General features: G+C 43.1%; 1 protein-coding gene across 8 annotated transcripts in view; it reads right to left on the reverse strand.

Annotated features, from left to right (window-relative positions):
- Positions 1–2,923: 2,923 nt before the first annotated feature.
- synrg (synergin, gamma) overlaps positions 2,924–15,084 on the reverse strand; it is a 37,005-nt gene continuing 24,844 nt past the window's right edge. For 6 of the 8 annotated variants that reach the window (XM_027280041.1, XM_027280040.1, XM_027280046.1 and 3 more), the window contains 8 exons: positions 13,349–13,888; positions 12,119–12,282; positions 11,940–11,993; positions 11,382–11,478; positions 10,912–11,060; positions 10,233–10,343; positions 10,084–10,122; positions 2,924–3,889 (listed from right to left, as the gene is read on the reverse strand). In XM_027280041.1, the coding sequence (XP_027135842.1) occupies positions 3,758–3,889; positions 10,084–10,122; positions 10,233–10,343; positions 10,912–11,060; positions 11,382–11,478; positions 11,940–11,993; positions 12,119–12,282; positions 13,349–13,888 (1,286 nt within the window). In that variant the 3' untranslated portion in view covers positions 2,924–3,757. The remainder of the gene's footprint in view (positions 3,890–10,083; positions 10,123–10,232; positions 10,344–10,911; positions 11,061–11,381; positions 11,479–11,939; positions 11,994–12,118; positions 12,283–13,348; positions 13,889–15,084) is intronic. The other 2 variants (XM_027280047.1, XM_027280042.1) reach the window with 2 other exon arrangements.

A 15,084-nucleotide genomic window follows, 5' to 3' on the forward strand; every position in this document is an offset into this window, starting at 1 on the left:
TGAATATTACTCATATCTGTGTCCAGGTCATTAATGGTAAAAGTATGGCATCATAAATCTCCTCACGTCTCGCCTGGACCAGATGTCTATGAAAGAGAAAACTAACTTTGATATCATATAATTTAAAATATTAAATTAATTCATTAAAAATACAGTTTAAACACATTTAAAAGCCATAAAATAAAAGTTAAAGGTCCAATGTGTAGGATTTAGGATTGACAGGATTGTAATACAGTATTCATTAGTGTGTAATCGCCTGAATATAAAAACTGTTTTGGATTCTCTATGCCGTTTCTATTTCTGACTTCTTCTCCAGCTGCTCCGTTACAGACTGATGCCAAGCGGCAACCTCCGGGCATGTGAAGTGAAGCCAATGTGAAAGTGCCAAAAACTGCAGTTCCTCAAACGTCCACTTGAGGCTGGCTTACAGAACAAGTCAGTCTCCATAAGTCCCCATGTTAAAATGTCCAACTTCGCAGCAGAAATAAACATGTTTACAGCCTGGTACAAAAACAGTTTTGATTTTCATTTTCCCCGTTCATGACAGCTGTACTGAGGGTGAATTTCTTTTTATATATAACTCACCTATTCAAATTATATTAGGGCTTAAAATTATGAATAACTAACAGCATGATTGACAGGTAGGTGCAGTTGCAGATGGCTTGATGAGCACCCAGGCGTCATTTATCTGTCTCTGGTCTGCGAATTATCCAGGTCATTGCCGATTTTTAGATTAGAGGCAGGACTACAAACATGGTGGCCGCAGATTTTGAGCTTTAAAACAGCTCTTCACACGTCACGGATACACTGTCCATTCGTTATACTGTCATACTTGATTTAAAAGATTTTTATGTCTATCCAAATTGTTGCTCGTTGATTCTGTCATTTGACTAAAACAGCTAGTACAGAATGATTATATTACATTTCATATCCGACTTTCATCAGCCTCAAATATCAAGAATTAGTGTGACAGAAGACGCTCATTAAATTCTTCCTTTACTATCATCAAAACTCAATCTAGGAAAGCAATTTTTGCTTTTCAAACCACCTTTCCTTTAAGCCTGTGCAGATAAATGGAAATGTTATCCGAAGACAGTAAAGCAGGAAGCAACTCTATTGACGAGTGAAGGCAATCAGCTGAACTTAATGTGCAGAAGCAGCTGTTCTTTAATCAATAATGTGATTGACTGTGGCCATGAAATACCAAAGAGCTGCAGTCGATACAGCACAGTATCACTTCAATCTCTCTTCAATCCCAGAATGATCATTTCAGCACGACGTCGCAGACAATAGGCGTGAAGATGACAGGAGCAGCGGCGAGAGAAGACGCTCTTGCATTTTGAATTACACAGTCTTATTCAGTAATTGATTCCAGCGCTTGTAATTTTCTGTAATCCCGGTGTTCACCGTGAGAGGAGAGGAATTCATTTTCTGCAGGAAATGAATTAGGGAACAGCGAGAGATAAAATGGATGTTGGAGAACACACCTGAACACAAGTGTGAGATGATAATGAGACTGCTTTCACAGAGCCTCCCCGTACACACACACACACACATCTTATTTGACTGGCTTGAAACTCAACCGCCTGCGATGGTCCGCCAGGCTTATCGAAAGAGGGAATTTATTCCATTATGTCCAAAGTGATGGAGATGAGGCCTCTCTGGCCGCAGAGAAAGTAAATTATAGAGTGAAAATGTTGCTGCATTTTGGGGAGAGAAGGCTTCACGGGAAAGGAGGCAGAATAAGATCAAAGGACACGAGAATTATTCTCGTCTCATTTCAAAGCTGTAATACGCTTGTACGTTCACAGAAATTCAGGATAAGTGAATCCAACGCAAATACTTTGTATAATACTAAAAGAATACTGCTGATTTTCAACCAGGTTAAAGGAAAACTGAGAAATATTGGATTGGAAACCGGGAAAAAACCTCCAAAAGTAACAAATATCCTGACAATAACTTATAGTAAGACAGATAAAAACCTTAAAAAAAAAACAACCTGTTTAATTAAAGTAGGTTTAGTTCCATGTATATCATTTGAAATATCTAACCACATCAATGTCAGAGGATACTGCTAAGGCTCATTGTTTCTTTACATTTACTTGGCTGACTCGCTCTTAAGTCTCTTCAGCCGTGTGGATATAACCTGAGAATTGCAGGAATCATGCCAGTTGAAATCAAATGCAGAACAGCTTCAAGTGTTGCAGCTACTCCCAGCCTCGAGCAGCCCACGTCAATTTACACAGAACAGCTCGAGCTGACCGGAAGTTTAGACACAGAAACAGCCATAGAGAATCCAAACTCCAAAATAAAACATCCCGTGCAAACTGACAGATAAAACAGAACCAGACAAAAGCTAAACAAATTAACTATGCAGCATATTTACACATGTAGAAGCGCCTCAACCAAAGAAAACAACCAAATCTGAGCAAGTAAACAAAGTCTGCCGGGCTAAACGCTCTGCTTCTTCGTGTAGAGGAAAGACCAAAACAGAATCATAACAGAGACATGCCCGGTCTTCTATATATTTCTTAGTATTAATTAGTCATTTCTTACCCACCTTGTGTATACAAGCTGCTGTATTAAGTGAATTTCAACAGTGTGGGATCATTAAAGTCTATCTTAGTTTACATACTGCATTGTCGTATCTGATGTGATAAAACAAACTCTAAATTATGATTTAGAAGATGTGGGAGAAAGTAAAAAGAGGCTAAATTGGGTTTAGCTAAATCTTAATCTTATAGTTAAAATATAAACATTAGAAGCTCAAGTTATTGTTAGATATTCAAAGAAACATACGTCACCTTCCTCTTTATATACACTCATATCACAGCCTCATGCATGATCTCTGTTCTGGGTGACAAATTAATGTGCATATTGTTAAAAAAAAAACAGACACTAAAATAATTTGTGACACTTAAAATAAACTGTATGCATATTTTATTTACATCACATTCACATTACAGTTATAATTACATTGCTACAGCATGTGACACCGCAATATACAAAAAGTGCTGCTGCAATTTCACTTTGTAATCACAGTCGACTTTCAGCTGTAGTTGCACACAAACACCACGACAGAAAAACAAAACCGCCAACATGTTTCCCTTCCAGTCCCCAAATCACAACTCTCACCCTATAAAATACAGTTTAAATACCCCAAAGAGGTGCTGAAATCTCCTCCAGTGCAAAAAAAACAAACAAAAAACCCAATAAATTCAACATATTTAGGCAGATATGTCTTAGATTAAAGATTTTATAAAGATATTAAAACAGTCACAGACCCGACCAACAAATGTAATTCAAGTACAACAATAGGCTTGTGATTCAACAGCTCTGGTTCAAGTGGGAACAAAAAGGAGAGTCATGAAGAAAAGTCCTCTCAGACAGAAGCAAAGCAACAAGTGACATTAACTTAAACTCAAGATGTTTACACACCAAGTCTCCTGCCAGTGTTTGGAATGATATTGCACACCTAATAATAATTTAAATGAGTCATTTAAGTCACAAATAATCTTAAAAGCATCATTAGTAACGGACCTACACAGCTGACCTACACGTGTTTAGGTAATTAACGTGGGAGAACAACGTTATTTATAGAAAAGCTTAAAGTCTGAGTGACGGATCCAGTGACTTTTAAGGTCCTTCTCGCTCTCAGTCAAGGTGAGAGGCCGTGCAGTGCGCGGTGCGTCGTTGCTCCACCTATCCGATGATGATTAGACCCCGTGCTCCCGTTGCCATGGCAGCCGCGGTCAGCTCAGAGCAGGTCAGGCAGTATGAGGCCCGGGGGTTTGGGCTCCACACAGTTAATCCAGAAATTGGCACAGCTGGCGTGGTACTGGTGGCCCCCGTACAGCAGCTTGAAGTTGTCCGTCTCCGAGTTGAACGCCTGTCAAACGTGAAAGGGTGAAATATTACAGACCTGAACGACACACAATAAACCCATCTGTGCACCCAGGAGGAAGAGGGAGAGCTGTGTGGCAATGTGGACAAGGCTTAATCCCTGTAGGCATCATGACTGATCACCATTAAAACATGGAAAGTTCATTTACAGCATGATTCACATGTTCAGCTCGTATCAGCCGCTGGCAAGAAAAAGGATTTCAATGCACGCAGCCGATACTTGCCAGGAAAGACTCTACTTCCTCATTTGTTTAAAACGGCCTGCATAAAATCCACTGCGTATAAATAATACATGACCTCAAATCGAGCTGAAAAGTGCCACATGCTGTGAACATCTCATCGATCGTCTGAATCTGAATAAATCTAAAGACTGTCAACGATGTTTTCTGAAGAGCGTCGTCGTGTTTGAATCCAAAGCACGAGCTCTTACTGATGTGTTTCTGTGATTGTGGTGGTGGGGGGAATAAAAGAAGTATGCCACTCGACAATGAGGGAGACAAAGAGACGGGGCGTCTCGTTACACACTCCAAGATTCAGTTCTACACAGCCAAAGTGTGTCAAGGGAGTGAAGTTGCAGCTGCACAAAGAAATGCACATAATTTAGCTCACACATCGAGATGCCGTGAGTTTTAACGACAAAACATTAAAGCCGCTGAGCCGTTGCCAAGTGGAAACCTCTGTGGCTGTTCCTGGTTCCTTAAACGTCCACTTGAGGCTGGCTACAGAACGAATCCTAAACACGTTTATTCATGACAACTGTACTGAGCCCAATTTTTTTTTTTGTAACTTACCCCTTCAAATTATATTAAGGCTTAAAGTTATGCAGAATTAACAGCATAGACACTTTGATAGGTAGGTGTCGTTACAGGTGGCTTGGTGTCATTCAGTGTCTCAGGCCATTTGTTTGATTAGGCAGGTGGATGGCAGAGACAGGACTAATGAAAAATGAAATCACATGATGCTATGTTGCCGTTTTGAAATCAGGAAAGAAGATGGAGCAGAGAGCGAGCTTTGCTGCCCAGGTTTAAACATCAGACAAAAAGAAAGTCAGGTGATGTGAAAATAACCGTGTGGCAGACGGTGCAAAGTTGTGCTACGGCAAAACAATTCTGAAAAAAGTTGTCTGTTAATTACGTCATTGTCTGTTTTTATACAGATTAATAACCTCATCTGTTTTTTCTGCCTAACAGTTGAGGCAAAGATCACAGCGATGGTCAGTTTCTTTCTCAGTTATTTCATCCAATGTTGGCTCACATTTATCATCTCTGCCGACTACTGGAAGTTGACCCAATAACCTTTATTATATTTTTAATTTTCAGTCTCTGGTCAATTTATAGCTCAAAACTGCGAGGACATGCTGACGTGCCTTTAACTCGCAAAGGGTGAGAGTACATTCAGACAGGATCAGGTGCTGTGGTGAATTGCCTATGAGGGCGGTGCCTGCAGCGTGACATCGAACTGTGTTTTTCCAAAAGTTTGATCTGGCTTGCACCTCGGTTCACCTCCACTCAAATGAACGGAAAAACCAGCTCCTGTCTGAATGCGCCCTAAGGCTGCAGGACATCAATGATTTCTATCATTGCCCATGCTCTGTAGCAGCACATTTAGTTCAACTCATCGATTTTCAGCCTAAGAATCTCAAATATTGAACTTAATGTGTGAACTTTAATGACTCTCGCACACGTTACACCTGAATTCACTGTAGCTGCTCAGAAAATGAAAGGTAACGATCTGCCCCCTTTCTCAAAGGAGCTCTGTGACGTGCCACCGTGAGACGCTAATGTGTGTGATGTGCAGTTTAAGAGTATGCGTCCCTGGTGAAATACTCAGAGCTGAAGCCAGAGAGGAATGAGTCATGTGCAGTGAATCACAGCCTCCCACGCAGAAGGAGAGGGGAGACGCACGCAGAAAAAGCAACAACTGCATGCAGAACACACCACAGCAAACACTGAGCATTAAGTCGGATGCGTCTCCACCTGCATGAACGCAGTCTGCAGCACAGACGCTCCGCCGGCTTTTCTCACGCAAACTGAATGACATGTTTCTACTCTCACACGCTCGCGTTTCACGAGCGGAGCTATTTCCTTTCAGAGCGCTTTTGTGCGCTGGCCTACTTGCTTCCATAAACCGGCACTTAGGACTGCCAAGCGTGGAAATGTTGGAGGGAGAGGAGGCGAAATGAAAGGGTGGTCACACAAAGTGCACACTGTAATACCTCCTCCTGTCACTGCAGAGCCCCGCACTTTTCCCTTCACCGCTTCACCCCGCAGCTCCTTCGAAGACTTCACCTGCATGTCAGCTTGGTTCAACTACACCGATGCTGTACATGATTAAACCTTTTAGACAGGCAGCCACTGTTCTCTCCAGAGTATTCGTGCTTTCAAGCTGGAGCTGGTGAGATACAGCAGTGACTCTGCTAATTCACCTGACCTTTCTAGGATTCAGGCCGAGCCATTATCTGGTTAGATAATATTAAAATCTATCCTCAAACTACTCTCTGCTTTTCTAGACAAATAAATAAATGAGGCATAATTACCATTAACCTGCTGTCACTGCCTTTAGTCAGTGCCTGCAAGCATAAGGAGTCGGCATGTTGAGGCGTTTTCATGCAGGAAAAGGAAAAGTGTGCACAGAATCAGCAGCAAAGCAAACATTCAGCTCAGCGCAGCGCTCCCTTTACCAGCCCCCGATATATTTGTGAGTGGAAACATGAAAGAAAGTTATTGCCCTCAGGGCTTGTGCACATTTTATATTTCAGAATTAAAAGGGATTTTGCCTTGATTGATATAAAATATTGATTTGAGATTTCAGTCATGCCCGCAAGAAGCAAATCAGTGCAGTGGATCAAAGCTGGGCCACTTTCAAAGTGTAACTAAACCACCAAAACCACTTTTTTCCAGCTGAAAACCAAGGTGTATGATTCAAGTGTTGATCAATTCAAGTCCAAATCTTTAAGATTTGTGCCATAAATACGCACAGCAACCTCCATCTACTGGTTGAAACCTGGAGGCAGGTGACGTATCTGGTGGCAACTTTCATCACAAATCCCCGCCCCTGCCCATCCCTCCTCAAATTCCTGGTCCAGAGATTCAGCCTCTCCGAGCTGCTAGACTGGCTGACGTCACAACACATTTAACACACTCCTTTACAAACGGCTGTCAAAGCTTTAGCGGACTCTGTGTCTGCTAGCTCATAAGCTTGGTTAGCTCTGATTATTCATGTCCTAGTCACTCCGGTAGGCATTACCTGCATCACACACGACGTAACCACACCAAACCTGTGGGTGACGTCCCGGATACGTCGCCCATGTTTCATACTATGGTTTGAACAGACGGCTAGACATCTCCTCTAGACTGCTGCTGCTGTCATCAGCTGCTCCAACACGAGTGTTAATGACTGTGATTAACCCAAACATCTCTGCTTTCACTGTCAGTCTGAATGTCTTCAGTTGCACAGCAGTAATTAAGCTGAGAAATGTTCTTTACAGAGGAAAATACCCAGAAAATCTACAAAGGATGTGTTTTGTCTTCTTTGTTCTTTACTTCTGAACTTTTCCCAGGCGGGAAATTTTGTCAATTCCCAAACTTCTAAAGTTAATTTCCATGATTTTCTCGAGCTGTGAAGGAACCCTGCTTAACTTGAGGCACAAAGCATGCTGAGACAGAGACGGACAACCGAAATGGGCAACGATTTACGAAGTAAAAATTCTGGGTAGATGGGGAACATTTGAGGACATCCAATCTTGCGTTAGCACTGTCGAGTGAAAGCAACACAGAATAATCAATCCAAATCCTCGAGGCACTTCAGAAACCTGCATTAATATAAATAGCCAGAAATACTAAATTATTCAACTTGAAATCCTTTCCAGTGCCTCTCACTGTAATTGCTCAAATTAGCATTTAGCGTTTAGCAGAAACGCTCGAGCATCATTAGCTGAAAAGTGTCACTTAGGGTAAAAACTTGTCAGCTGTGCTGACCTGAAGACGACGACTGCTGCTGCAAACCAAAATGAACGGGTTTGAAACTTTTGCGTGATCTTTTCAAATCAATCGTTAGTCGTTAAGCTCGTCTGCTATCGAGCCATCACACTCCTTTGACGCCACCTCAACATCTCCACCCTTCTGTACCTTTGGTGCAAAACAAATCAGCACCTCTTCACTAGAGGACAATGCAACAATCAGCGCCGTCTGCTGTCGCCAAAGCCGCTCTGTCACTTCATTATACTCTGAGGAGACGCTATTCTCCACTTAGCTTTTATGCATTCTCACCAGTGTGGGCTCTGCCAAAAATGTAATTAAAAGACGGGTTATTAATCTCATGCTAGTGGCACAGAGACAAAATAAAACCGCATTAATTTCCAGGCTGCCTCTGTGCACACGAGGGTGAGAGAGTGTGTTTGTGTGTGCAGGTCTATTATCATCTGTACTCTCTGCTTATGACTAATGTGTAAGCCACATCTGCTCGCTTCCTAGATGCCTCTCAGTCAGCCATATCTTGCCCGATCCATCCATCTGGCTCTGGCTGAGCGGCAGAGGGAACGTGAGGAAACAATCAGCGCCACCGTCCTGCCCTCTAAAACCGCACGGCCCCAGGAATACCGTTAATGGCAACCACCGGAGGCGAGGAGGTAGATGTACAGCAAACCCCCCCACCCCAGAGTTAATAACCAAACTGTGGCTGTTAGATGAAAGTGGCGAGGTGAGCAGTTACCCCCAGATAAAGGCGATAGAATAGAAAAATGAAACCCTTCCCAGACAAAGTGACGATGTTTGTGACCTTGAAGAACCAATCCCAGAGTGTTAAAACCCACCCTGAGGTGCCAAAGTGACAACTCTCCTCTCTCACTTATTTCAGGACTGCACATTATTATTATTATCCCCTCGACACTTCTTTTTTTTTTTACTCATCCTTCAGTATAAAAGCTGGGAGACAACAACGACCTTAGCAACTGTAACTAGGCACGTCAAGCATCGAGTTTCTCTGCATGTTCAAACAGCGACAGCACGACTAATGGCTGAACTCCACCGGGCACATCTCCGCCACACTATTCTGGTTTCATAAGAGGAGCAGCTTCACCAGGCTTTGTTAACCTGCTCAGATTTAGTCATTTTTCCTGGTTTACGTGATTTTAATTATGTAAATATGCTACGTAAATTGTTTTATAGGGTTTTTTATTTTGAAAATCAACCTCTGCCGTTTCTGTGTCTGACTTCCTGCTGACTCTGTCTGCTCTGTGGAGATTGATGCAAATGTTCGCAGTCTACATCATAAATATTACAATCAGCTCTTATGGCCGCAACGCATTTAATTTAATGAAACCGTTCTTGTTAGAGGTTGTTATCCAATCAGGTTAACCAGCGTACTACCTACAGCGGTAACTTATCATTAACTAACAAGCTTAGCTTGCACAGTTAGATGTCAATGTTTAAAAACGCCAGGTTCATGACTACAGCATCCAACGTGTACCATTTCCCCCGCTGTGTGGAAGTCGATCTTTAATGCTAGAAAAGTTTCGGATTACGTTTGAGACTCTGTCCTGATCTCTACTGGATTTGGAGCAGATTACACTGCAACCAACGTTACTTGAGAAAAGAGACTCGTTAGTTAGTGCTCATACGAAAAATATGTAACACAATTATGTAAGCTAAGCAACCGTCAGTCTTTTCTTTAATTTCTCCTCATCGTATTTATAATATAAAGACTAACTAACTCTAAACTGCAACGCAAGAATGATTTCTTTATTTAAGTCTGACTTGGACATGACGGTTTAGCCTTGGTCTTATTATTTACGTCACCATCAAACCAGAGAGCAGGAAACATTAAAAAGTGGTCTGGGGACAAGTTGTCGCTAATTAAGCCGATAAAATTGACGGACGCCTGGTACAAATGAGACTGTCTGAACATGTTGTTTCAAAAATCATTATTTGTTTGCAGCATTGCAACAGTGCAACAGCTTGACGTGCATAGCAACAGTAACTGAGGATTGAAGATGATTTTGTCACAATATGTGTCTGGGCAGACAACTTGTTGTTTGCCTGCGAGAGAGGAGCAGCAGAGAGAAGTGAATCCTGTCACTTTGGCCCCCCCGCCGGGCTCATCGGTAAGAGGAGAATAGGCCCCCCGAGGCCCCCAGTGGGAAAGAGTGGAATGAGATTTGGTTGACAGTTGACTGTCTCATACTCGTTTAAACAGACGTCCAATAGCGCTTTCTTCTTTGTTCTGCAAAAACGTTTCAAAGTCAAAGAAATGTCAGTGTGGATGAGCAAAACATTTATGTAAAGATGGATTCACAACAAACAGTTCTTCTGTGTGTGCGTGTGTGCACAAACCTTGCTGCGAGCGTCAACGTTGAGCAGACACACCCCACAAGCCAACTCCTTGGCGTTCTTAATGCCGTGTCTCAGAATACAGGAGGAGAAATCGAGGGAGCTTTCATCAGGCTACAGAGACAACACACAAAAACAAATTTAACTTCCTACCAGAGGGCGAAATGTAGTCGTGTCTATTCTTATAACGGCAGTGTGCAAACATCTCCAAGCTTCGTCAACTTTTTTAAGTCTCTGCTTGACTTCAGCTACATGGAGTAAAAACAAACAGCAGCATGTGAATCCGTCTTATTTAAAGAAAGAAACTGAAACCTGCGTGCTGCAATTAAACAAGTTTTCTCTCTTGAGTTACTGTGTCAGTATTAAAAACAATATTCATCTCTGCTGACACGAGCAGACAGCTGGAGAAATAAATCTATGTGGTCCTCGTCATCCCTGTTAATCTGAAAGAAAAAAAAAAAAAAACTCCAGCAACCAAATCAATGAATCATTGATTTTAACCTAATGGACTGGATTCACTAACATTTCATTATGTTATTGGCAGCCTTTTTATTGCAAATTGAGCCACAAAGCCCTGTTATCATGTGTGTTTGTGCACCTTGTGTGGCGATAACAAACAAAGCAGCTGCGTACATCGATCTATACATTTCCTGTATGTTTTTTTTTTTTTTAAGTGTCTTACAGCGAGCTTGGCCAGCGACATGAAGCCCATGAGGTTGTTCCACACGCGGCTGATGTCCTTCAGCAGCTGCTGCAGCTTCCCCGAGCACACGGCCGTCGCTTTGATGCCCAGCTCCACGCGCCGGGTGACACGATACACTTCCACCACGCCTGACAGAAGAAAACACAAGCGTACGGGTCATATAAACATGTTTTGTAGCTGCTCTTGTTCTCCTTTCAAGAGGCGCGCTTGTATTCAGTGCCTCGTCGTGACATGTTTGCCACTCACAGCTCATTAAAAGCAGAGAGCAGGACCTTGTCAGACCAGGCAGAGATAAGCCATCACACAGCGCAGAGCTCGTTTTAATCTTGTCCTCTCTCTCTGTCTGTCCTTCAGAGGGTGTATAAGGCCACACACAGAGGGTGTGTGCGTACAAGTATGTGTGTGTGTGTGTGTGTGTGTGTGTGTGTGTGTGGTTTGTGGCTCCTCACCCAGCAGGTACTCCATGCCCTGAGCAGACTGGATGACCTCGGTGCAGACGGAGGAGCTGCTGATGCCGTTCAGGATGTTGTTGGCTTTGGTGATGACCTAAATGTGGCAGGGCAGAACCAGTGTTATGACATATAGACTGTTTTTACTCATCGTTATCACACAGCAGAGTTTTATTTATGCAGACAAGTTTTGGGTCAAGGGAAAACTGCACACGTTTTCTTGCGACATCGAAAACTTGAATAAAAAGTAGAAAAACAGTGCGCAGGAGTCGCCTCATTTTTATTCAAGTTGTGTTTTCCCACTCATGCGCCTGTCAAACATTCAGGTGAGCTAAGAAGACTTTAAAAAATAGTTTTTAAATGTAAATCCTAAAAGGTACGTCAGCAGCCGTAAACAAAACATACGTGATAAGAAAAATGTCAGCAGGTTGAAAAAAAAAACCCAACAAAAAAACGTTTTGTTGCCATTTGGTTATCTTAATTATTCTACGTTTGTAGAGCCACTCTCACAATTAAGTCTCGCCCACGGGACAAGGTCAGACACAAACAAACACAAACCTCCAGGGCATTTTCCAGACACCTTTGCCACTCGTACGCGTAGCGCTCGCTCTCCTGCAACGACACAAGCACAAAATTATCTCAAATGAACACAAAGGCACAAAGTCTGTAGCCTTTAACAAGTATTGTGCTGAAATTGGGTGGTGCTAATGGTGCGGTTAACGCCGGGCCTTCCTCACCTCCACCTCCCCTGTCAGGTCCTTGTATTTGTCCCTGATGACAGGCAGGGCGGGCTTCTCGCTCAGGGTGTTGGATCGGTCTCTGAAGGCCTGCTCTGGAGCCGGAGACGGGGGCGAACGCCCAATCTCCTTGTCACCCAAACTGTGACTGCGTTTGTGGGAGCCTGAGGGCAGGAGACGGGAGAGGAGAGGGAGATGAATAATGTTACCGAGAAGCACAAACACATATATAAACCTATTCTCTTTTTTTTCTCTGGCTCTGTGTCGATGACTCATTTTGAGATATGCACCTGTTTGTTTGCAATCATTATACTTCCAATTCTGCTGCAGCTAATTCCTCCCGGACAAGGACAGCATGAGTAAATACTTAATTTGTGACAAACAATAATTACATAGAAAACAGAGGCACAAATATGCAGGTATGAATTATTCATAGGGACTAACAGACGGACAAATCCTGGCAGCCTACCCCACAACAAACACATGCTAAACCCGGACTATTCCAGTGGGGCTGGCAGCTAGAGTGTGTGTGTGTTTGTTTGGGTTGGGTTTTTTTTGTCCAGACACAGGTAATCAGGTAATCCACCCCCCCGCAACTCCTCTACCACCCACAGAGACATGCGTCATCCTCCCCTAGAAGCCCCACCATGATCAGATTACTGCTCCGCCGGGCGATGAAGAGTAAAGTAAAGCCGCCTTCTTCACACAAATTAAATCCGGCACGGGGAGATAAATCTACGAGCCAAATGGGCTTTTATCACAGCACAGGAAGCTGTAATAAATTATTCGTGCAACACAACACCGGCGAAACAGCAGTTAAGAAGAAACGAGCAGCCTTTCAGTGGATACGGTTAATTTCTGCTCATGGATTTGTTTTTTGGCCTCTGTTAATTCATCTCAAACAGTCACTGTCATTAGAGCGGGGCTGTCATCTCAACACTGCCATCTAATGTCTGACAGCTTTATTACAGATAAAGATGTGGCCTTAACAAGTGTGGGGGTGGGGTGGGAGAAGTGTTGAGGGCAGTGCTGTTACGCCATTTTAAAGCCAAGAGCTCAGTCTTAATTAAAAAATATGCAATATTTGGTCCAAACATTCAGTTAATGCACAAAAAATGCTGATAATAGATCAGATAAATCATTTTGCTTGTTTCGTTGATTGTTTGGTTTGTAAAATGTTCCCTGAATCAGAGTTGTCGATAGATAAATGAATGTGCGATGATGACTCACCTTGAACACACAAATCAAAGGTTGCCAGTTCGTTCTTGATCATCTCCTCGCTGGACTTGACTTTGGCCTGAGCGCTGGCTTTCAGGAAGTCAGACTTTCCAAACTTAGGCTTGTCTCCCTGGAAGGCTCCAAACTCATCAGAGGCCTCCTCGGAGCCCGTCTCAGCGGTGGCGGCGGGCGAGTCGGACTTCTCGGAAACAGTACTCGCAAAGTCCCCGAAGTCGTCCTCGACGTCGACACTGCCCTGATCGCCGGAGCCAAAATCAGCAAAGGGTTCGAACTTGTCATCGGTCGATGAGACGTCCTCTGCGGGGAAGGAGGTGATGATCTTCGCTACGGAGCTGCTTGTGATGTTTTCAGTGCTTCCAAAGGTCAGCTCCTTCCTCTGTGTTGGCACTAAAGACGGAAGGGAAGCTCCCTCTGAGCCCTGTGGCTTTCTGACCTCACCGGGTAGACATTCCTCCCGGTCTGACCAGTCATAGCTGGTCAGGGTGCTGAGGCCCGACGTCCCAAAGGGGTCAAATTTCATGTCGTCTGCTTCTGTAATGACAACACAGACATACCAGTGGTTCCTAGGAATAGCACAGATGCTGTCATGATAGGTGGTAGATTAATGAGTCTAAGATTTCTGCTCTGAACTATCAGGACGTCACCGAGCTACAGTTCAAGCACCGGCTCTTCTCCTCTAATAGGTCATACAAAACATATTTTATCACGGATCTCTAGTGGTGTTTAATCATGCAGATAATTTCACTGCCCAGATTTTGATATATCTGTCTGACATTTCTGCCTCAACACGAACAGAACGGAGGTGAATGTGAGTTTTGTTTGTGGCGCTCACAGGGCTGAAAACTCCCAGTTTACGGAAACGACAAAGAAATAGTCCCTATAAATATTTCTCTGAAATTTAAATTTTGTCTTTAAAGATATTTGATCAGGCTTCTGAACCTTTATTTGATGAGTTTGATTGAAACAACTGAAGAGTGACAGAAAATTCAGGGAAGAGAGAGAAGGCAAATGACGTGCAGTAAATGACCGCAGGTTGGGCCGCTGCAGTAAGGACTGACGGGACTCTAACAAGGAGCCCCAAAATTTTAATATTCAATCCTGCAAGCACCAAAAACCCAAATCCAATCACCTTCACTGTATTGAGGCGGAGGACAAAAATCTCTCAGATATCTCAAAACATGTGCAGATAAAACCTTAACTATCTTACTCCACAGCTAGACACCACGACAGGCAACTGAGGAAACATGTTTTGTTATTCGGCTGAACCTTATGGTCCTCCTGCAGCATTCGCTATGCTGCGTAGTGCAAGAATGAGATCATGAGTACCCCTCCCCATATTTTGCTTTCTGTGAACACACACATTGTAATTCAGCACGTTTAAGATGCCGACTACTTCTTTATTATATGAGCACTAGACTAATTCTTGCTGCTGTAACAGTAATAATACCTTCTGTGTTGGAGTAATGCATCCTCTCGCCCACGTTTTTGTTTAATAAATGATCCCGGGAAGGGTAAACAAGTTGTTTTGATGTCTGAGCTGAATCATGTTTACGAGAAGAAAATTACTGCCACCGTTTTACTGAAGCACAACGAACACTGCTTTCTTTTTTTATTTTATTTTTTTTTATAGTGGACGATTGCTCGACTCTGGCTACGTGCCGGCGCTTCTCATTGGTGACAAACAGCTTCTCTAACAATGATCAGAGTTGATCTCTTTATAGTAAATG

Source organism: Larimichthys crocea, chromosome VII, assembly GCF_000972845.2.
Source record: "Larimichthys crocea isolate SSNF chromosome VII, L_crocea_2.0, whole genome shotgun sequence".
Classification (NCBI taxonomy): Eukaryota; Metazoa; Chordata; class Actinopteri; family Sciaenidae; genus Larimichthys; species Larimichthys crocea.